Source organism: Notothenia rossii (assembly GCF_949606895.1).
Source record: "Notothenia rossii genome assembly, chromosome: 3".
Lineage (NCBI taxonomy): Eukaryota > Metazoa > Chordata > Actinopteri > Perciformes > Nototheniidae > Notothenia > Notothenia rossii.
The window spans coordinates 26,802,025-26,826,655 of NC_136901.1; the positions used below are offsets into that span (position 1 = coordinate 26,802,025).

The 24,631-nt window shown below is 39.9% G+C and overlaps 2 protein-coding genes across 2 annotated transcripts in view; both read left to right on the plus strand.

Moving 5' to 3' along the window:
• The first annotated feature begins 113 nt into the window (after positions 1 to 113).
• Positions 114 to 6,689, plus strand: batf2 (basic leucine zipper ATF-like transcription factor 2). The gene is made up of 3 exons (XM_079670794.1): positions 114 to 1,744; positions 3,029 to 3,136; positions 5,113 to 6,689. The coding sequence occupies exons 1-3, from the start codon at positions 1,661 to 1,663 to the stop codon at positions 6,064 to 6,066; spliced, it is 1,146 nt and encodes a 381-aa protein (XP_079526920.1). The 5' UTR covers positions 114 to 1,660; the 3' UTR covers positions 6,067 to 6,689.
• An 8,349-nt stretch (positions 6,690 to 15,038) lies between these two features.
• ppp2r5b (protein phosphatase 2, regulatory subunit B', beta) overlaps positions 15,039 to 24,631 on the plus strand; it is a 39,157-nt gene continuing 29,564 nt past the window's right edge. Inside the window, exon 1 of the mRNA XM_079670789.1 lies at positions 15,039 to 16,519. Within this exon, the coding sequence (XP_079526915.1) occupies positions 16,327 to 16,519 (193 nt within the window). The 5' untranslated portion in view covers positions 15,039 to 16,326. The remainder of the gene's footprint in view (positions 16,520 to 24,631) is intronic.

The window sequence follows — 24,631 nt, forward strand, 5'->3', positions numbered from 1 at the left end:
TCCAAGCTTGTTGATTGGTCAGTGACCATTTTAAGGTGCGGCCTTGTAGTAGTTGCCGTTTGGCGCCACCGTGTGTCCCGCGTGGAATGACATGCAAAACAATATAAAACCTGTTAACGCTTGTTTCAAAAATACATATTTTAAAGCTAACTTTTGAATTAAAAAATAAATAATAGAAGACGTTATCAATTAGCGATATAATTTGAAAACTCTAATTACACTTCTATAGCCTAAATATTTCGTTTGTAGTATCCTTGTATATGTTTCACATTGTATTTCCTTCTTTAAGTCCTCAATATGTTGCTTAACGGTAATAGTTTAGCAGTTAGAAGTTCGAACTGGATTGTGTTATTTACTTGAGGAAAGGCAGAGAGACTAAACAACTTTTAGATGGCAGGGCATTGATCCCATGAGACTTTCTGTACATTTAAAAAACCCAATGCAAAAGCTTTTAACATTTTTTCCTAAAATGTTATTTTGTCAACATTTTATAATTTTCTTTTTAAAAATGTGTATTATTTATAATAACAGGCAAGTTACTTTTACAGGTTTGCAATAGCTATATCTTTTAAGAATTCAGCTTAATGGATATATGATATTTACATGATCTTTATGACATTTCCAATTTAAGCACTAAGTTCTTATTCTCCAAATGAACATAACTGTCACATAAAAGTATTAAGGATGTCAATATCAATTTTGTAAACCAATAAGTATAAAATGTAAAACCTTTTTATGTGGGCTATGTTTTCCTTTTCCTTTCTTAATAAGATATTAAGCCAAAGAGTTACATCCTATATTACATCACATCCTGCAGAAAAGCGGTAAAACAACCGGTTGGATATATTCCGGGGGCTTGGCATTGAATTTCCTGGCAAAAACGATTGAGAAATCCCCCGCACGTGAAGGAGGAGCATCCTTCATCTTTATATGGCCATCCAGCCTAGACCTCTTCCGGTGTACCCAACACATTTTCCCATTTATAATGATGCGTTCGTGTGCCATAGAAAATATTAGGCAAGACAACGCAGCTGTGGGATGCTTATGGAAAATGTACTTATATGGCACTCAAAAGTTAGCCTACATTAGCTAGTTGCAGAAAACACACAATCAAATAGATTAGGGGGAGATTTGTCAAAATATGGATTATTGAAACATCAACATCAGTGACTTACAATATGTTCATATTTTCAGTTCACTCTGCTGTTTTTTTTTCTTATTGCCACCTAAACATCCGGTTTCTGTCACTGAGTCTATACAAAAAGCGTGATACAGACTTGAACCGTGAAACTAACATGCGACACGTGAATGCAGCACCCTCCCTGCAGCACCTTCTTGCAATGGGTCAGTTTAAAATAAAGCGAAACTGAAACAGAATCAGTATCACCATGTTGCATCATCAGCCGTCTGGTGCCAAACCTCATGCGCTTTAAAGCACCGGTTCGCTTCACTCCGAGACACACATTTAAAGAAGCAACAAGTCATCAAGCATCATTTTATTTAGCAAATCAAGCAGGTTTATAGGTTTAGCATCCTCCTTCATCCAGAGTCCTTAAAACTACTCCAAGCTGCTGCTGCGCGCTAGTTTTCTCAACAGCTTCAGAGTTTGAATGGCTCGGAGGATCATGGCTCGGTGAATCCTGCAAACCGAGGAAAAGACATGTCCCCGTTATTCATGGAGACCGGGTACGATCTGTCCAGCCCCGGCTCGGTGTCAGCTGGGGAGAGCAACACCCCTGGATCTGTGAGTACTTCTCAATCAATCAAGCATCAGATCATCTAATACCAACTATTATTGCGTTACTTGTGCGAGGAGTTTCATATATCCAAATATAGATAGGTTCTTTTTAATTTGAATAAAAGGCATGTGAATGAATTACATAGCCAATAATAAGATAAAAATGTTGATTACATAAATCTTATTTTACTTTGATTAAATTACATTAAATTAAAGCACATTCTAACTTACTTTGGAGTGCCATTGAGCAGCTCAATACAGTGTAAGTCCCTGTAACTATTAGTCCTATTAGTCACATTTCCCATCAAGAATGGGCCATTAACCGGGGGGTTTCCTGGTCGAGACGGACACCATATGCTGTGGAAGTCCCAGGGGGAGGGGGGGGATCACTGCACTGCACTGCACATCATTCCCCCCCCCCCCCTGCCAAAAATACGTTAAATAGAATCAGCCAGTCACCTGAAAATAATCCGGAAACATTTATTAACACAAGCGTTTCTTTTAACAATGTGGTGCTTTAGAAGCCTGGCCGGCAGCTGTGCAAACACAGAAGAATATAGAGAAAAAGTGCACATAATAACAAAGCAAATGTATTTAACAAGAGGTTTAAGTTGTTTAGAGTGATGCATTTCCAATTTGGCATTAGCTCATTGTCATTTTGAGTTTAATGCACTTGACAACCTCCAATTAAGATAAGATAGGACTTTGTCTATCCGAAGGAAACTATAGTGCCAGAGTTACAAAGATTCAATAAACACAGCAGCATAATAATAAAACTGTACACTAACAATGCAGTAAAAAGAGCAATTAAATATCTACACGAATCATAAAAAAAAACGTAGTCCTTTTTAGAGGTATAACTAGTGCATACCGTTCAGTTTTGGGTTCATTTGATGAAGAAAACTAAAGACGAGCACAGTGCTGGGAGAATGTAGCTTTGAGAGCTTCATTTGTTTTACTGACAAACTTAGGTGTACACTTCATTGGTTGCCCTTTAAAGGACCTTGTCTTTTTATCTCTGCATTGCTCATGAATTAACCAAAAAACGTCCTTTTTTAATTAAGAAACCATGTGAAATTTCATGTGATGGGTTTGACTTGTGACTTTATGACCTTTTGAACTATTCAATCTTTCAGAAAGCTAAAAATGCTTGTTTGAGGAAATTCCTTTAAAACGGAAGGGGATTGTGCAAGAATAGAATGTACTTTAAATACACACAGTGTCAGCGTATACTAGAAAGAGTATCCTAGATGTGTGTGATTTACTGTGTGCTGCATTTATTTTTTAAAGGAGAGAGAAGGAGTGACAGGAAAAAGAGGGAGAAAAACAGAAAAAAACAGAGACTCTGCGAGGAAGAGCCGGAGAAAACAAACGGAAAGAGCGGACGAACTTCACGAGGTTCGAAACAATCATTCCTAACGTTCCTTCCCTCCTTCCTTAGACTTCTGTCACACACCCACACACAAACCGGCTGTGTGACTTGCGGTGTGTGTGTGTCTTGTGTAATCCCAGAGCAGGCTGGAGCCATTTCTTGTAAATACTCTGCTTTAGAAGAAAGGCTTTCACTCCCTCTGGTGCTCCCTCCCTATTGGCCCTGCCTTTCCTCTCTGCCGGAGACACACACACACACACACGCACACGAACACGCACACGCACACGCACACGCACACGCACACGCACACTTTTCCTGAGGGGCAAATTCCACAGGTTGTGCTACAGAGACTTTCGGTTTGGATTTGATGAAGCAATAGGGGTCCTGACTCTGACACTTTGTAAAGTACACTGTTGCAAACTCTTTCTAGATGTGGGTCTTAGAAAATAAGTCATTATCACAGACTACAAAAATGTTTGTATCCCTCTGAAACATCATATATGATGCATGTTTTAAGGTTTTGTCATGGAGGCAGGGTTAGGGGTTCATATAACAATCTAATGTATTTACTACTACACCCATAAAGTGTGTTATATGACTCTCATTTTGACGATATGAAATCCTCACATTCAGAGCGCCGTACCTAACCGCCTGGTTGGGGAGTTTCTCTTTGGCATTACTTCCAGTTGGCATGATTTTCCACTCAACTGTTTTATCTGGTTGGATCAGGGGGCCTACTGTGTGTGTGTGTGTGTGTGTGTGTGTGTGTGTGTGTGTGTGTGTGTGTGTGTGTGTGTGTGTGTGTGTGTGTGTGTGTGTGTGTGTGTGTGTGTGTGTGTGTGTGTGTGTGTGTGTGTGTGTGTGTGTGTGTGTGTGTGTGTGTGTGTGTGTGTGTGTGTGTGTGTGTGTGTGTGTGTGTGTGTGTGTGTGTGTGTGTGTGTGTGTGTGTGTGTGTGTGTGTTATGGCAGGAGGAGTCCATACTTTCACTTTCTTTCTGCATGTCTTCAAGGTTAATTTTGAAGAAGCATCATTGCCACAAACCAGTATTATTCTCGTCAACTAAAGAGGTTTAAAGTGTCAGCGCATGTGATTCACTACTACTGCTGTGACCATGAGTATACTGTAGGTATTATCCTTGAGGGAAACACTATTCTTCAGAGTGCAATTCAAGTCTGCACTTGCACTTATTGATACTCATTGGACATGAATGCTGGCTGTTATGGAAGAAAAGTGTTTTCCGGCTGCACTGAAACCCAATGAGGCCATAAAACAAAAGTGGGAATTTATTTGATTGATATTTCAGGAAAAAACTATTCTACAAAGTATAAATAAAAGCAGGTTTATTTTTCAGGGATGTTAGCTTGAATTTGACTCGGGGAGAAGAGGACTTTGTTTTGTTTTGTCCCTCCATTACCTACTATCTCCTTTTATACTAAAATTGCAGTTCTTTCAATGAAAGACATTTTTCAGTTCTCTTTCTAAGTTCCACAATTTGCTCAGAGGTTGTTTTTTTAATGCAGCAGTCAGGAGAAGTCTTAAAGAAGAGTACCTAAACGTACCTTGGTGAAATTCACAAGCTACCTTAAGAGTAGGGATAAAAAAGCTCCACCTTTACCACCTGCCACATTCACTCCTAATTTTGATCATATGTTTTGATGCTAACACTTTTATACTTTACACCCCTGTGCAATGTGTGCAATGTGTGCAATCGCCTTGAATGCAATCCTTTAGTTTTTTATTGAATGCTTATCTTTACCCCTTTTGTGTTGCTTCCTATAATATTTATCTTTTAAATGTACCTTTTAATGTTTGTCTTTAATGGACCGTAAGAATTTTACACAATTGTACTGGATTGATATCAAACAAATGAAGTAAAATCCCCTGGTATTTGCTCCACCACAGTCTCAGCTTGACATTAACTCTTTGCCATTTCTGTCCCTCTTCTCTCCTCTCTTTTTCTACCCCTCTTATCTCTTTCCTCCCCTCCACTCTTCTTCTCAGGAGCATCAGAGTCTGGAGAGATCAAACTCAGCCCTGAAAAAGGACATTGCTGCATTGAAGAAAGAACTCAACCTCTATACAACGGCTCTGGAGTGCCACAAGCCTTGCTTCCTCAAAGACTCCTTATCCGGCTCCTCGACCCACCTCTCAGTTCCCCCCTCAGCCGCCTGTGAAAGCAAACAACTCTCCTCTTCAACTCCTCGTCCCAAAACCTCAACATTAGCCTCACCTAGTGGCTCGGCTACTGAACTCTTCAGCTCTGTATCGGCTCCTTACGCTGCCTCTTTCTCTGCGGTCCCTTCTCCTCACTCTTTGTTTTACAAGGTTCCTCCTCCTATAACCGCATCAAGGCCGCCAAAACATGCTCCTCCCGTGTGCACCAGCCTTGTTTTCAGCCCCTCTAGCTCCCTCCCTGCACCCACTCAAACAAAATTTGAGCAAGCAAACATCCGTAAAAGCTTAGCAAATGCTAGTTTCTCAATGAATGAGTTTCTAATGAAACAAGCTCCTTTTCTAACCCCTTCATCTAACGTAAACTCCCATTTAGTGCAAGGCAGTCCCATGAATGTGCACCAGCTTCATACAGAACAATTGAGCAGACATTCCACACTGCCGTGTTCTCTTTTACCGCATATTCTTCAAGAACCTGCTCTTAAGTCCCTCTCAGAGCCGCCCCCTGCCTCAGCTTTTGCCTTAAAGCCAAGAAATAGTCGACAACTGACCCTCAATCCTGCGTCTCTGCTTTCCCGGCTCACCGTCCCGAGCCCCCTCTACGTGCCTCCGACTACCTCCAGCAGCTTTGACATACCTCCGCCCCCACCCTCGCTGCCACCACTGGGGGATCCCCCGAGAGATTTCTCCCTCTCTGAGCTCCTGGAGGGCAATGAATGGATTCTAAGCGGGACTAGTCATCAGTGCCAAGGCATGCCACAATGTGAAAACATGCTCCTTTAATTTATATGTTTTTAGTCATGTATTTAAACACTGCTATCACCTCCAGTTTGTGTAATGCAGGATCTCTGTTATAAATGTGGAGCAGAGATAACCGTAATTATGTTATTGTAGCATTATCAGGGGGGTTTTCACACCAAAAAATGTGGATTTGTGAAATTTTGCCTTTTTTTTATGATCCAGCTGAGTTTTCAGAGAATGGATTCGTTTTTTACTCCTCTGCTTCAGTTTCCTAAAACTCTACATAAGCAAAAACTCAATGAATGTGCCCCTTGTCCATAGTTTTACAAGCCCCTTGAGACGAAACCATGCAATAACATCAAGTACAGTTTTTCAGTTTCGAATTAAGTCAGGTAGGTGGGTGTTTTTATCCCTTCCTTAATCAAAAGACAAGACACAGCGAAAATAATTCAACATTTAAACCCTGACTTGTTATTGCAAATTGGGCGGCATACTCACTTCCCTGCAAATTCTAGGAAAATCTGTGTCAGGAGCTGAATGTGTGGACATCGATTTTCCAAAGTAAACCACACAGCCCTGCCCTGGCGAGTATGGTCGTTTTATAACGGCAGGAAACGTTCTTCTAATTTGTTTCAACTATTCTAAAATACACATCATACACTATTCACACATTTCTACTGATCATTTACTCAATTAGCTGAGACTTTTTTAAAGCTATCACTATTTATTTTTCTACATTTTAGATGATACAAATCTTAATCTTCATTTTAAAATAATATAAATGCATTATTTGTACTTCCTGTAAGTGTGCTACTTTATGACAAATTTGGCTCTTTTATCTGCTTTGTGATTACCAGACAAATAGGCCACTGCCCAGGGCCCCAAACCCTCAGGGGCCCCAGATTGTGTGTGTCTGCAGCCTGTCGATGTGTGGTGATTTGATTAATTTCTAATAGTTAACGGTTTGGTTATCTATATTATTTATTTGATTTATCTACAAGTATCGAAATGAATGTGTGCATTACTAAATAACCTCAGACGGTCTTAAAGGGCCAGCAGCTCTTTTTTTGTCGGGGCTCCCTATTGGTGAGAAATGGGAATGATTACATAGGCAATTTATATGATGACAGTTAGGAAATATATAGACATATGAATCATGATTGTATGAAAATGACGATTTTGTTTTTCAAATGATGATTTATGTGGTAGAATATCCAGCTTTATATCTGTAGGTATAAGGGATATAGATGCATGTGCTCCACATAGAAGTGTATGAGTGAATTATGACTTTTTTATATTTACCGTGCATTAGAGCAATATATTTATCCTTTAATACTGGTTGTTGTAATACAAAAGTTAGTTGTGAATAAAACATCTTTATTGAAAAATGTATTGATTCAAATGATATCCATGGACAGTTGAATTAATAAGCAACTAATTTGCTAACTTAAGATGTTCTACTCTCTATGCAACTTGTACACCTTTTATTTTCAGCATTCAAATATGTTATCTTATACGCCATACGTTAATTGTTTGACACGAGTTGCATATAGTATAAGTTTAATAGGACATCAATATGCAGATTGTGTTGGACAGGAATTGTTTAGCCCTGCTAGTGGGGTGCCTCGAAGGATGTTGTTGTTCTGTGTATTTCAGCGTGAATACTTCAGCAACTTCTGGATGCATTTAGTCATGATATTTCGTACATATATTCATGGTCCCCAGAGATGATCCCTTGACTTTTCTCAGTGAAGTGTTCATGTTGTTGTTTTGTTTTTAATCTTTAAGACATATTATACTCAATATTTTAGTGGCTGTGCACCTTGATTTTATAACACCAAATATTTTCCGGAGCCTCCTTTTAAAGGTCCCATGTCATGGCCATTTCTACTGATCATAATTCCATTGTTGAGGTATACTAAAATAGATGTATATTGTGCAATTTTCCAAACTCACATTAGTTTCTCATACAGCATCTCTGTATGTGTATTCACTCTCTGTCCTAAATGGCTTGTTGGAGCTCCTGCTCCCCCCCTCCCTGCGAGCCCAGTGGCTGTCTGCGAGACACAGCGAAACCCAGCCCGAAACCAACCTGATCTCACCAGAATGCGTGACTCCACCACGACTCCTTAACACCGCATTGCGTGGTGGAGTCACGGACTTTGCTACATTTACGATTCTGCACCACGCAAACAACCCCAATGTAAAGTGAATGAGGCTCCTTTGTCGTGGTGCACACACGCATTTCTACAAGGTCCAGCAGTGAGCTTTTATTATATAAAACGTTTTTAAAATCTACTTTATAGCTTGTAGTAACTCACGGGAGGCTTCTTCTATTTGATTTGTATTCATAACCATTTGTATTTTTTTTTTTTAATTACGTTCCCACAGAACTAAACTGCATTCTCTATTACGTTTAGCTACAAACGTATTTTCTTCCACGTTACGTTCGTTATGAACGTATCTCAAATACGTTTATTTTCTATATCTCTGCCATTTATTGTCTTGCTTATGATAATGATAATAGTCATTTATAAATATCATTTTAGAGCACACATTTGAAATCAGTAGGCGAGGCTGTAATTTCGCCAGCTGTTACTTTCATGAGCGAGGCAGAAAATAATAGTTTTAACAAGCCAAAAAGCTGCTGTGTCGTTTATTGCACCTCAAATATTAAAACAAATCCAGAGTTACGTGTTTCTGTACTTCCTCTAAGAACAAAGGACAGTACAAGAAGATCTCTGGCTTCAGGCTTGATCGCCGTTCAAACGACAGCGTTGGTTTCCCCAAAAGTGGGCGGGGCTGTAAAGTGACGTAGATTGTACTCTCATATATTATTCAAAACCATTCTATTTATTGTAACGTAAATTACATGCCAGTTTTTTATCTTTTTATTTATTTGTTTTTATTTCAAATCTTATAATGTTGGACTTTTTTTGCCGTCTGTGAGGAAAAGAAATGGGACTTAGAACCTCAAAATACTGAAATCGGTATTTTTAAAAATATTTTTTTCCTTCTAATTTGTTATTCTTTTCTAAATAACACACTGTTATTTACTCAACAATAACACACAATTATCCTTGTTTTTATTTATTCGTTTAATTCTATAATCTTGGGCTTTTTAGCATGCTTTTTAGCCTTAAATAAAGGCACCGGAAACAGACTATAGGCCTATAAGGGACATTTCGAGCGATACACACCACAAACCACCCACTGAACAGATTACCCAAGATCCTCAGCTTGAAGCTCGTCGATTGGATGTTTTAGCCGCAATGCATGTTGGGATATGATGTTAATGCGATATGATATCCGAAAACATTTAAAAAAATAAAAATAATACTTTATTCCGAGTGTTCTTGCTTTTCTCTTTGGAAGTCATCACATAACGGCATTGTAATACACGGTTCGTCGGCATTAAACATTACATATCTGCCGTAATTTTCTTCTGGACAAACAGGAGAACTGCCGCCAAAACTGAATATGTGACGTGGATCATAAATATATCAACAATTAAACAACATCTCTTTTCACCAAATACGTCTCCTTGCAGTATCAATAGTAATTCGGCTGGCTTTTATATTTGATCCAATTGGTAGATAGGTTATATTTACACCATAACGGTGCACAGCTGATAGAAAAAGACTTGTAGTTTTTAAAGATATTACTGATTTTCTTTGAACATAAGAATGTAAATACTGAGTTGAGAGAATAGTCAGGGGATTTGGATGATGGGAGACACATCTATGGAATCACAATTCAATAGCTTACCATTAAATGACGGATATACCTTTCTGTCTGTGATGTTTTACAAATCAGATATTAACGTGTAGAAGTAAAACATGATAAATAGTATAGCAATATCCTGTACAATTATGTAAAAACATGAATACAACTAGTAAACTACAAATCTTCAGATGTTATACATACACAAGTGTCCTACACTAATAATACAAAGTCAGTATATTGTGTGTACCTTGTGTGCACCGCCTAGTGGTTAAAGCATGTTATTGAATTATTATTTTTGTTGAATAATGTTATTTTTGTTGAATAATGTTATTTGATGAAAAAAATATTAAGAGTACATACTTTCATAGGGGGAAAGTAGAAGGTCAATGATAGAATTATAGAATATAAAAAATCAAGAAGATACTGTAAGTGATCTCTACAATAATACAGTTTAGTGCTGGATGTACAAAGATATTAATATGAGGATGTGCAAAACAGACAAACTAATTAACCTTTATTAACACATTTAAGAATACTTTAGGTTAAGGTCTTCTTTCAAATAAGAAAAAAACTTTGGGGGTATCTATGTACAGATAGATAATAAGCCTGACAAAGTACTTAACGTCTAATATATTGCTTTCCTGCAATGTTAACTATGTTGAAGCACTTATTTTAACTGATATTATACACATTAATTATACTCTTATGTATGTAGATAGTATAATAAATGTGCAGAATTTGACAGTTTAATGGTGGAGGTATACACACATATTGATAGATGTCTTGTAATGCACTGTTGCATAACTACACTAGTTGTGTATATGATATGTCAATAAACCTTAGGAAATCTTGAAAGGGATGTGCAAAATAGCAATTATATACAGTTTTTAATTAACTATTAGTAGAGAATAACGAGTAATTAATATACTTTATAGAGATCTGCAGATAAATGTTTAGTCTTCTCAAGCACCAACTATCAAATATCTCTCCTGATTGTTGGCACTTGACAATCACCTTCCCTGAATTTTACTCAGGTGTAACTAAAGTCTGTTTTAAGGGTTGTTTATATTTCACATCATTAATCAGAATCTGCAAAGTAACTCAAATAAATGTAGTGGAGTAAAAATACCAGGTTGACCTCTGAATTGTAGTGGATTAAAATTACAAAATAACAATGAGCTGTCATGTGGGTATATTAATGCTGACCATTATGGACACAAGCAATTTTCCCCCATTTAGTAATTAGATGTTTTAAATGTGTACACACCAATGTGTTTCCTATCGCCTAAACCACCAGGGCTGCACACAATGTAATACTGTCAACTTCTAATTTTGGGAAAAACAAAAACGTCTTTTAAAACTACAATTCCCATTAGAGACGTGCCATAGAGAACATGTTGCTAAACATAACAGCCAGCATGTGTAGTTCTGGGGGGCGTTCGAGTCCAACATCCAATCCCAGAGCTTGAAGATTAATCACGGGGTTTGTCAACGGGACTGTAGTCCCAAACGATAGCTGGGGATTATGGGTAGTGTAGTGTCTTCGGCCATCCTAAACCGAATTTTTTTTTCGGATATCATATCCATTAACAACACCACATCTGGCGTCACAGAGATCTTCTGTTACTGTCCTTTCTTCTTAGAGGAAGTACAGAAACACCTAACTCTGGATTTGTTTTAATGTTTGAGGTGCAATAAACGACACAGCAGCTTTTTGGCATGTTAAAACTATTATTTTCTGCCTCTCATGAGAGTAACAGCTGGCGAAATTACAGCCCCGCCTACTGATTTCAAATGTGTGCTCTAAAATGGTATTTATAAATGACTATTATCATTATTATAAGCAAGACAATAAATGGCAAAGATATGTAAAAAATAAACGTCTTTAAGATACGTTCATAAGAAACGTGACGTGGAAGAAAATAGGTTTCTAGAAGATATGTAGAAAATAAACGTATTTGAGATACGTTCATAACAAACGTAACGTGGGAGAAAACAAGAAGCTAAACGTAATTGAGAATGCAGTTTAGTTCTGTGGGAACGTAATTTTTAGGAGACAGGGTTGCACATACATTCTGATGAAAAATACAAATTATTATGAATACAAATAAAATAAAAGAAGCCTCCCGTGAGTTACTACAAGCTATAAATTAGATAAAAAAAACTTTTTATAGAATAAAAAGCTCACTGCAGGACGTTGTAGAAATGCGTGTGTGCACCACGACAAAGGAGCCTCATTCACTTTACATTGGTGTTGTTTGCTGGTGCAGACCATACTGTATATAAAGGTGCAGACACGTAAATGTAGCAAAGTTCGTGACTCCACCACACAATGCGGTGTTAAGGAGTCGTGGTGGAGTCACGCATTCTGGTGAGATCAGGTTGCCCGGAACACACACACACACACACACACACACACACACACACACACACACACACACACACACACACACACACACACACACACACACACACACACACACACACACACACACACACACCCGCCCACACCCGCACCCGCACCCGCACCCGCACCCGCAGCCTGGCCGGGAGTTTGTGTGTGTGCTCAGGCTGAGTTCCGCGGTGTCTCGCTGTCTCGCCAACCCCACACCAGTGAGCCAGCTGTGTCCCGCTCCTCGCAGCAGCGAGCCTCACAACGTCCCGCCGAGTGTGTGTGAGGAAGTCCGCGGATTGGTCCAAATGTAACGGCTCCGCGGACGTTACGTTACGTCACTATACCCAAATACGTCACTATACCCAAGAAGTAAGCAATGGAAAAAGAGAAATCTCCAACGAGGCGTTCTGGGGCAGCATAGACAGGTATTTTCTGTGTTAGAGTTTTACTCGCTACAGGGTGTGCTTTGAGGGTTTTTGACTCTGCAGACCGTTCACATGCATAAAAAGCTACATAACACACAAGGGCACGGGTAATAACCAGAAAAGCATGACATGGGACCTTTAATATCCATTTGATGGATTTATCTGACATTTGGTGCATACAGTAGGCTACATGAATTACTGAAACAACTTTGGTGAGGCTTCTTCTCGAGAACCATGTAATCTGTTATGACAGAAAAAAAGTTTTTTCTGTGTTTTTTGCTCATTAGAATATGTTAGCACCATAGACTGGTTATCACACTAAAACCTACCTACACTAATGTCCAGCATGTTAGCATTAGCGTAGCATGTTTTTAGAATTATTCTCAAAGCACTGCCATTGTTTACTCTTATTTATAGATGTTATACTGGACATTATCAGCATTTAGGCAAATGTTAGCAGATTGGATATAACATTTGATATATTTGCACACAGTTATAGAGTGCAGTGCAATAATAAAGCTCTGTTAACAGTGTTTCTAAATGTCAGTGCAGTATTAAAAGCCAGAAGAGGGATGCAGACGAGCAGCCTCTTACCGGACTGCCGGCCCCCCTGGTATTTTTCCCAGAAGGCAACCGGCTGAGCTCATCTGCGACAGAGCACAGAGGAGGGGGGGGGGGGGGGGGGGGGGGGGGGGGGTAGGGGGGTGCGAATGGGGCGCAGGCGCGCGGTATTACGCACGCCCTTGTACTGAATATAATATTATACAGCTGGAGTGTGTTTATGGTGTGAAGAGCAGGTTCAAGGCTGGCTTCAAACCTTTATATACAGTCTATGCTTCAAACTCACACTATCACACACAAACACACACACACACACACACACACACACACACACACACACACTAGCAGCCAAGGTGTGACCGTGAGGGGGGGATGAATGCGCGTGGGTTATTGCTCTTTTGAATTTGTGAGAGAGAGCGCGCGCGTGTGTCTGTGAATGAGGGCACAAGTGGCTTAGTGTAGACAATAGATGGGACTCGATCCTCAAAGTCAACTACAACCCCTGCGAACACACGCTCACCTCAAATAGAAAGCGAGGAAAAGGGGAAAGGGAGGGATGGGGGAGGAGGGGAGTCAGACAGAAACACAGAGGAGCGTCTCACCGGAGAAGCAGGAAATATTTCATAACAGGGTGATATCGCAGCCAGAGGTTTGGCAGAGCCTAGGTGATGCTTTACAGTCTATTGGTGATGCAGTGACAGCAGAGGTTCCACTAATGACGTATCTGTTTATAATTAAACGCGTTTAAATGGCAAAGCCGGGGCACATAAATAAAAACAAATAAATAAATAACTCCATCCTATAGCGTCATCCGCATTGAGGAGCCTCGTTCCTCTCTCTCCTTGCACCACCTTTAGGCTGTGGAACCAGCGGCAACAGTCAGTGGGAGATAAACGAGCATCCGGTTATAGCTTTCAAAATAACAGCTTTATATTGCAAACAAAAAAATATGTTTTGGAGATAATAGGTTATGCATGCAGACCCTGGTGTGCTTGAGAAACCTCCACTGTCATGCCCTCTGTGTTGAATGATTGAATGCAATTGAATGCAAGATCGTCCTTTAAAATATTGAGATCAGCATTGTGATGCATCTTGCTGTATTTTGGTGGAGAAAATCTAACAGAAATCCATGTCATTCAATGCTGGATTACTCATTGAGCAATCCAGACAACATCCACAGTGGGATGACCCCCAGAAGTCCCATGTTCATTGTACAGCAATTGGTACGTTTTGTTTGTAGTCAGTTTCTTTGGGCAATATTCGAGTTGCTAAAGCAAAAATATCCACTCCTCAAAGCTTAAACATTAATGTTGTTAGCTGATTTTAAAGTGTTTTAATAGGGCCATGTAGCAAAATACTATTAATGGATTATCTATTTTACAAACTGTTAACACCTCCCTTTACATATTTACTAATACTTACTATGCATACACATTTCTGTTTACAGATTTGAGGTACAAACAGTTACATTTTTTTGTTAACTTGCAATACCTTATACTATTTCACTACTAAATATGTTTTCAATATTTTACACAGAATATGTATGTATTTATTTTACCTTGCACTTTTTATATTTCTCAGATTCCTATTTTGCTTTACTTAAAACATATATATTTTTATACATGGTTGTGGGAAGCCTGAGATCCAACATTTTGACTGCTTCTTTGTTATTGTTGTGACTATAACAATATTTTATTAGTTTAAATTTACCATGCAAATCTGAGTTGCTGTATATATGTCTTAAATACCACATGTAGTGTAGAGGAAGAAGAGCAGGGTTTATTTTTGCCTCCTGCTATGACTCAACTCCTAGAAACCAACACACACTTTTTAGTTTCTTGATCTCGTCTTATTTTGAAAGTCATGACGTCTAATTTCCTGTGTGTCTCTGACTCACTGCGTGCTTCTTGACGCAGCTCGCTGAGGCGCTGTAGGACGACCGGATAACGGGACCGAGAAGGGGGACAGGAGCAAAACGCGTCAGTCTGACAGACCTAGACGGGGTGCTATTGTATAACTCGGGCCTTCGGTCTTTTTAACTTAAGGCTTCCAGGAGGAGCGGCTAATTTCTGTCTATTTCTCCCCTATTTTCTTCCCCTCTCCCCGCGGAGGTAGAGCCGGAGCAGCAGCGGGGCTCGGTGTTGCATCGGCCGCTGGCGGAGGACCTGCACATGTCGGCTCGGTGAGGGAGCGTTTGTTTCCCCGCCCTGATACAGGAGGAGGAGGTTGTGTGGAAGAGGTTTAAACCGCAACATTATCAACCTCTGTGAGACAAAACAAATAAAAACACACAGCAGGTGCAGCCGCTGTAACGGTCGAAAGAGGATCCGTTGAAACGAGCGAGAAGGACAACAGTGATGCGGCAGCCGAGGTGGGCCCAGATTGATGATTTTATGATATCATCATCCACCGCCAGGACCGATCACTGATTGTATTGATAAGGAGCATCATCGAGGAGATTCAGCTATAAACTGACCCGGGGTCCGTTTGTTTGTTTTTGATCCGGATAAACAGGCAAGGTGCTTGATACAGTGATTTCTCAACAACAGGAGCTCAGTTAAAGAAATACATATCCGAATTTAGGCCCATGACTTAGTCTGTGTGTGACGCCAATACAGCAGCAGAGAGGCGTGTGTGTGTGAGGGGAGGCGCGCCTGTCTGAGCATCATCTGGTAGCTGCACGGGCTACTCCTCCACGGGGATGATACACAAGCGATTTTACATCTGTGTGTGAAAAACCCGAAGAATCAGGCATGATGCTGCTGCCGTTTCCAGTGCGGCTCTGATAGACAGCGAGGCGCGCAGCACGGGACTGGACATCCAGAAAATCTCTCTCCTCACCTCTCCTCCGCCTCTGCACCTTCTCCCCCTGTATCTCTCCCCCTCTCCTCCTCCTTCCTTGAGCTTTTATCATTCTGATCAATTGATTATCCATCTGTGATTCAGATAGCCATCCACCCCTCACTTCTTTCACCCTTTCTCAAGCGTCCCCCTTTACGCACACACACACACACACACACACACACACACACACACACACACACACACACACACACACACACACACACACACACACACACACACACACACACACACACACACACACACACACACACACACACACACACACACACACACACACACACACACACACACACACACACCAAGGCGCACAGGCCGCCGTCTACAGCCATCATGGAGACAACCAAGCTGCCTCCTTCCAGCCCGTCCTCGCCGACCACCAGCTTCTCGGTGCCGTCCGCGGAGAAGGTGGATGGTTTCCCGCGGAGGTCGATGCGCAGAGCCCGGCAGAGGAGGTCCCACAGCTCCTCCCAGTTCCGGTACCAGAGCTCCCAGGTGGAGCTCACCCCGCTGCCCCTGCTCAAAGGTGAGACACTCTCCACCAGCAACCAGTTCAATATGTCATAGTGATAAGGCCCCCAACAAGGTCACCATGCACTCACGGATTCCACTATCTTTATTGTTGAAACACCTTTACACTAAAGTGAAAGGCACCTCCTCGGGAGAAGGTGTGATGTATTGCTTTTTGTTATTGATAGGTGTCCATATTGTCCTTGTCCTGTCCATCCGGCAGAGGTGATGGCTTTTATTTATTACCTGATAAGATCCAATCCTGTTCTGGGTTCTTTTAAAGGTCGGTTGCTGGAAAATTCTCTTTAGGGCTCAAACTAATAATTATTTTCATGCATAATTATTAATTTGCTAATTCAATTACAAAAAAAGTGAAAGAAGTCCACCCCAGTTCCCCAAAGTCCAAGGTGATGTCTTCAGATATATTGTTTGTCTGCCCAACCCAAAATAATTTCAGTTACAATGATTCAAAAAACATTAAAACCTGTATTTGACAATATACCCAAATTGTTAACCGTTTTAAATGAGTCTACTACAAATCTCTTGGTCAAGGTTTTATTCTAAATGCATTATTTGCTTTAAACTTTTAAGCACATCTCTGGTAAACACAAGACTTAAAGTGGTTATTTTGCATCAATCGTTGAGGAGAACATCAGTTTAAAATCTTTCAATTAAATCAACTCAGATCGGTCGATTGACAATTTCTTTAGTCATTTAATGAATCAATGTCTGTCCATTTTCATATTTAGTGAGGATTTAATTACTGCTGAGGTAGAGATCAAATTGTATAAAACTACGAAATTATAGAAGGGACAAGAAATTAGTGATTCTTCCAATTTTCCTCATTTTTAGAAACAACTACTCTTTGAGCACCAGGAAAAGCGATATATTAATACCATGTATTATTATTATTATTCTAAATCGTCGATTACAACTTTGCATTGTGATCTGGTTGAATATGAAAGTTAGTATGTTCATTTATAAAAAACATGCTTCAAACTGTGCTAGTTTAAAATGACATCAAGTTATGCAGAGTCACTAACAGACTCATTGAAACACCAACCATCAGGCTGTCTCTGGCTGGTTGATGTGGAAGTTGTAGAAGCATCTCCCCATTTTACGAGTTTCTCTATGACAGACCATTGCTGCCTCTATTAGACAAACCTCAAACTAAATACAAAATAATCAAGGAAATATACTTTAAGAAGTTGAGGCTATAAGATATTTCACACGGTATCCCTGCGCTACCTGCAGGTGTGCCATTGCTGAGCTGCTGTTACTACACAGAATCCACTTTGATCTGTGCTCATTCAATAACCTCTCAGAATGAGGGCAAGGCTTTCAGTTTCAAATATACCTTAATGCTGTCTGAATTTCTTATAAATCTACCTGCTAGAAGTGATACAGTATGAACAGAAGTAAATCACAGAAAAGTAGGAGGTGTAAAATGCAACAATTTTAGTAGTCAATATAGGGCTATTCATTTACCAAAAATACAACAAGTTTCCTTTTCCAGCTGCTAACATTTGAGGATTTGCTGGTTTGTCCCTGTTGAATATGGTTTAAAACTATAATATCTTTGGGTTTCTGTATGGTTGTTTGACAACACAAGATATTTCATTCAAGATGTAATCTGGACTCTGGGCACTTGGGTTGCGCAATTTTCACCCTTTTCTGACCTTTTTAGACACTAAATTATTAATCAAACAAAAAGAGAATAACAGCTGAATCCATAATCCAAAGTAGAAGGGCACTCTGTGAGCACAGACCTCCACCAAGGCCCAGTGCATCTCGCAATGTTAACGAAAGTAGAACATACTTTGTTTATCTTCCCTGTAATTGGGATTTGTTCCAGAGCTTTTCCTTGTTCCCATGATGGTCAGTTTTCTTAATGTAAAAGGTATATTTTGTAAAAGTTAGTTCCACCTCTGGAGGAATGTGCTTCTGTTTGTTGGGTTGTGGACAAAGTACTCAGATCTTAATTAAGTCAAAGTAGTAATACCGCAGTCTAGAAAAAGTCTGTCACAAGTAAAAGTCCTGCTGCAACAAGTATTAGCATCGAAATTGAAGTACAAAAGTACTCATTCTGCTCCTCTCAAGAATATATATAACATTATTAAATGATGATTATTGATGCACTTTAATGTTGCAGCGGGTGAAGAAGGAGGTTATCTTTAAGTCGAGTAGAAGTATAAAGCGGGAGGAGATGGAAATACTCAAGTGTAATATAAATATTTAAAAGTGCAGTACTAAAGTTACTTAGATACTCAACTTTTTATCATTCTCTCGATTTAACCCTTAAAACACATTTTCTTGCTCGTGTTTAGACATTGTTTAGACAGAGAAATCAATATTTTTGTACCTTCTTCTTATGGTTCACACAGCAAACAAGACATGCCTTCCCCATTTCTATTATGCTCTCTGTTGTATTGCTATATATTTCTTCTATCCGTCTCTTTCTTTGTGACCCGTGGGCCTTACATTGTGAGTCTTCACACATGCCTCTTTAAAAGGTTACTCCCTCTTTCATGTATCCTGCAATCTCGTCCCATTAACCCTCCATGAATAGGAGACCTTTCTGCTTTTAGAGATGGTACGAGGTGCGTGTATGTGTCTTTACACCTCATTTCACTGGCTTCCACTTCCTGTGAGGAGCGTGATCAAGGGGCGTGTGCAGCATGATGATGGAGGGTTTTCATTGCATCTTTACAGCACCTTTGCTTCCGACCTCTCTGTGGATGGATAGAAGTCCCAGTTATCACATGGCTGCTGCACCGCTGCGGCACTGATTCTGGATCCCCCAGAGAAGCTGGTAGTAAGATCCTGCAGCACGGAGCAGGAGAAAAGCCTGCTGAGGGGAGGTCTGCAACGGGCAGTATGTAGGCCAAGTGTAGGCAGACTTGTGGGTGTTTTACCCTCCAGGGAATCCCTTTCCCATCGTTTATTTGAACTGCTCCTCCTGTTGGCATCGGCAGATCTCTTTCACTTTCAGCCCTGAGCAAAGCTTCTGTCTTGATTGCATCTTCCGGCTGAATATGAAACATAAAAGTTTAGACAGTTATAAGAAGGAAAAATATTAAAAAAAGATAAATGTGGAAAATGACATAGTCATCACTTTAAAACTTTCAAAAAAGAGCCACTAGTGATAAGCATTGCCTTTTTATGTACAATTATAGTTGTGTGATGTTGTATTATTGAAAAATAGGCAACAACATTTTCACTACAGTAACAATGCTTTGACAGAAGGAAAAGCATACAAATACAAACAGTAAACACCAAGTTTTAAATGTGAGTCTCAGAAAAAGCAAGAACTCTATATTTTGGACAAATTTTCAACAGTCACAACAGGAGGGAATCCATCAGAGAGGAGGCAGACATACTGATTCCTTGCCTCAATCGATCCAAATGCAATGCAGTCACAGCCTGCATCTCTGTCATTAGTAGTGTGTGAAATATATTACCCAGAAAACGTGTTGTTTTCTGCAAACTTACTAAAGAAAAATGTAGGTAGTTCTGTATACGCAGTCTGGTATCATGTAAACATTTATAATGCTTGATCTGGCTGTTGTGTTTATATTGAAACGTCATCCCAATGATGTTCTGTTTTGGTTGTATAGCTGTTGCTGTTAAATTGCTTCTTCTTTGTGTGCGGTAAGCGGGAGAGCAGACTGATTGTTGTTTGCTGTACAGAATGTTGTTTTTGAAAGGCTTAACGCCAACTAATATGGATTGAAGCAGAATATTTTGTTGGATAAAAACATTTTGCAATATGTACATTTTAGCTACACTTTTCATCATTGTCAGCTACATGTGAATTATCCGTAGTAGTGTTTAATACAACAAAACAAGGAACAGACACTTCAGCAGTATGAGTACACGAGGCAGGTTTATAGAAGTTTGGCAGAACAAAAAACATGTCAATTAATTAGTCATCATCACCTCTCAAAATGCAGCTTGAACACTAAACCGAACAATAAAAGAGCAGGAGCGACGGTCAAGGCAGCCAATTAAACGGACAAAAAGGGTGAAGGAGAAAGGGTCCATTTAATCCCTTTTACAGTGTTCTCATGTTGGCCACAGGCCTGCAGCAAACACATGCATCCCTTTCTGTACACTGTGTTCTTGGACCTGTACTGTACTGCAGTGGAGAGTTTATACAGTTTATATAATGGATATATTTGGAAATACTTGTTTTATACACAGAATTCTTAAGTTTTTCCTTCAAGGTCTATTTCATAAAAACACAGCCCCAAATCTAGTTAAAGGCAACCCTACCTCGTCTTTCAGTTGGCGTTTTGTGTTGTTAACTCTCAACAAATTGATCATTCCCTTTACCACCATTAGCAGTCGCTCTGTTTTAAGTGTTTTTCCCTGTTTTTCCTCTGTCTAAATGTTTCACATTTCTAAATGGAGCTTTAATGTAAGTACTGCTGAATGTTTTTAGACAGGGCCCCAAAAGAGATGATGATTGAGTCACACAGTGGCACCAGGGCTCTATAAACTTCTCTGGAACAGAGGCAAATTAAAATGTTCAGTGTCACACAGTTACAAAACCACCAGATCTGTATGTCTGTCTGTCTGTCTGTCTTTCTGTCTGTACAGCAAGTTAGCGAGTTAGCTAAACAACAAGTTAGCTAAACAACAAGTTAGCTTAACGGCGAGTTAGCTAAACAGCAAGTTAGCTAAACAACAAGTTAGCTAAACAGTGAGTTAGCTAAACAAGTTAGCTAAACAACAAGTTAGCTAAACTGTGAGTCAGCTAAACAGCAAGTTAGCTAAAGATCAATTTAGCTTTAAAGCAATTTAGTAAAAAAACAACAACCTTAGTTTAAGACTGTTGCCATGGAATGCTCTTAACATCCCGATAGCAATGAATATATGAAATGCTTTGACAATAAATACATAGAAAATGTCATCTGTGGAAGCCGTGGTGCTGTAAAAAGCACAACCAATCATCTGAGCCGGCCCGGCTAAAGTAACTGGATGGCCTACCTGCCTGTCAGTCTGTACACAAACTTATCTCGTGCCCTCATTGTTCATGTGCACGTTCGTGTGTGTTGGAGGAGGGGCTTTGTAAGGAAGTGGCAGATTTTTTCCGGCTGCTTGGTTTCAAATTCTAGCGCACACACAAGTAACCAAAATAAATGGGATAAAATCCCGCCATGATACCAGCCTTCTGTTATAATGACATGAATTTGCCAGGCTGGTGTAACATCTAGTATGTCTCATAGTTTCCTGTCAGTGTTTGAGAGGTTAGTTGAAAATGTAAAAAGGTTAAAAATGACTAGTTAACCCAAAACAGCAACCAAATAAATGTTAGATTCTACACATCATCTCTTTATAATTGTTTCAGATATTACGCCTTTGGAATCATTAAGTGTGTCAATAAATTACCGATTTTAACTAACTGCGGTAGTGGTGGTCTAATGGATAGTGAGGTGGGCTGAAGATTGGAAGGTTCAAATCCCGCCTGGAACACCACCACACACTGTGCCCTTGAGTAAAGCACTTAGTTACTCCAGGGAGAATGTCCCTATAATTGGTCATTGTAAGTCTTTGGATAAAAGCATCAGCTAAATGAAATGTAATGTAACTCAAAGATATCAAATTCATTGATTATGTAATTTGAATACTTAACTAGTCACAGCCCAAAAATCATTATTGTTAGCTTTAGAGTGGATTATTATTGGTCTTTGGCTTTTTCCCGGTTCTCCTCCTCCATGTCTTCCGATACACTGCAGCTCTGTCTCAGGCTGATCGCTCAGCGCTCCTCCCCAGCTGCGAGGCTCTCCCCTGGGGCTGCAGACACCAGTTAGGCTCTCCCGTCATGGAGGCTGTACTGTCGTCGCTGGCAGGCTAACAGACTAAGGTCACATTAAGTCCCATACATCTCACAACACATAAACAAACTCATCTTATACACCAAAGGCCGTTAGCAAAGAAGAGGTGATTATTGTAAAATACGATTCTAAAAAAACAGAGGTTGAACTAACAAAAGAGGCAGCACTATATTCCTTTCTTTTGACCTTGAGATATGCTCCGTTTCAAGCCCACTTGTAGTGAATTTGAAGACTGCTCCACCTCTTCCTCTACTGTCCTCTCCCTCTATGTGTTAAATTGCAATTCTTATCTGTACACTGTGAATCACACATTATATATGCACTCAGCATGCGCCACAATCTGTACGCGATCTTCTTCGCTAGACCACTGGGCTGGCATTTTGATTTGACTTACAGTAGCTATGAGTCATCCAGGTGAAAATACGCTCTACACAGTGTGACTCTCTGTGAAAAAGTATCCACTGGAGGAATACATGCACTTCATCAGCAAGGACAGAAACCTCCCCGCCTCAGGCAGAAGTAACTCACTGGATGCTTGTGTCACAGTGGGAACATCGTTATCGTAGTGAAAGACTATGAATAGAAACACTGTGATTGAAAGTCCATTCACTGAAGTTAGTAGTATCATGCATAGTAATGTAACTGCGAATAGAATTGTGATCTGTGTTAAATCAGCACGATTAGTTATGTAGGTTGAGAATAGGTTTGACATTGCAGTAGGTCAGTGATTCTATTCTGAGCGAGGATGAAGTCTTACCGATGCACCAAGTATTCATTAAGAGCCGAGTTTGTGTTTGTGTAAAGCTGGTATGTATGCAGAGTGATCATGGGACACTTTCTGCTCTATCTTGAGATCTTGGGGAACAGTGTTGCTGCCAGCAGCTACCTCAGCAGGAGCTCAGAGAGAAACACACAAAACAGACTTTCTGCTCGTCTCTGCCCAGCGGCACATTCTACCATCCCTCGCCTTGCATTGCATTTGTGATTTCAGTCAAATGTACCACGAGGCTGACATGACACATGATGCAATGTTTTAGAAAGCTTTTGCTAAGATTTATAAAAAGAGACAATGGGTCTCATTTTGTACATTTTAAATTAGGGCAGTATCAAACGTGGATCTTTAGTCACAAGATGATCATACTAAAATTATTTCTGTAAACTGTGTCAGTGGAGGCTCTAGTTTTCTCTACTTACTCAAAGTCTATCATCTGATCAGGAGAATTGAAGCCAAAAAAAATGAAATAGTCCAGTTTATTTTCCATTTTCCTTTTTTCTTACCTCAGCTGTTTGAACCGTGGTGTTGAATTTCTTCTCATCAAAAATTGATACCTCGTTGTTTATTATCATCTACCACATCAACGTGAAAGCAGGAGAGCAGCAGGCTAATTGCTTTAAAAAAATGAATCCACATGCTCGGCTCCAGCTCGTCATCTGGCTGCTGAATCCTCAGAAACAGAAAAGTCGTTAACACTAGAGCACTCACATCAAGTAATTGAAAGACGTTTTGTGCAAACACCCTTCTGCTTGCAAACTTTTACAGCGTTTATCGGATTGGATTCAAATTTGGGCAAAAGCCAAAAGGACTGATTTTTTGAGAGCATACTCTACCTATTTAACAGCATTTCTAATGGCTCTTTATCCATGAAAAAACAAATATTGATGAAAAAATAGCGATGCATGATACTTACTTTCTGCACTTGATGTTTCAATTAAGCCCAGGAACAGGGCCAGGGACCTTGGCCATTGCCCAAACAGTGGAATTACAACTACCAGCACGTAATGCCGTTGAGCCAAGACTTTTCCCCATTGAAGTACATTGGGAAAGACACATCTGTAAGTCAGCAGATCATTTCTCTTCAGTAAAAATCAACATAATAGAACAAACTTGAATTGCCCTTATTTAAAATCCTTAAGGTCATAAAAGAACAGTTCACCAATGCTTGAATCCAGAGTTATTTTTGTGCTATCTTTCTTGTGAACAACCCGAGAGAGTAAGTTGGATATCACCAAAAGACAGACTAATTAAAACGTTATACTCTATAATTCAAGCTACACTGAGCAACTTTCCTAGGAATGAATGAGAGCCCGCCTCCAACGCAGTATCCAGTTCTCTTTATAGATCCATGGTTTCAATCAGACGCTGGCTGCCAGCAGAAGTGGCTTTTCAAAGGGCTGCTGATTGGCTTCGAATAACTGTGTGAAGCCCTAAAGGATGTTGTGTGAGCTTAGAGAGAGTGTTAAATCTCCCGTACCTGCACGAAAGCCTTCCTGTTGGTTGGCGTTACCAT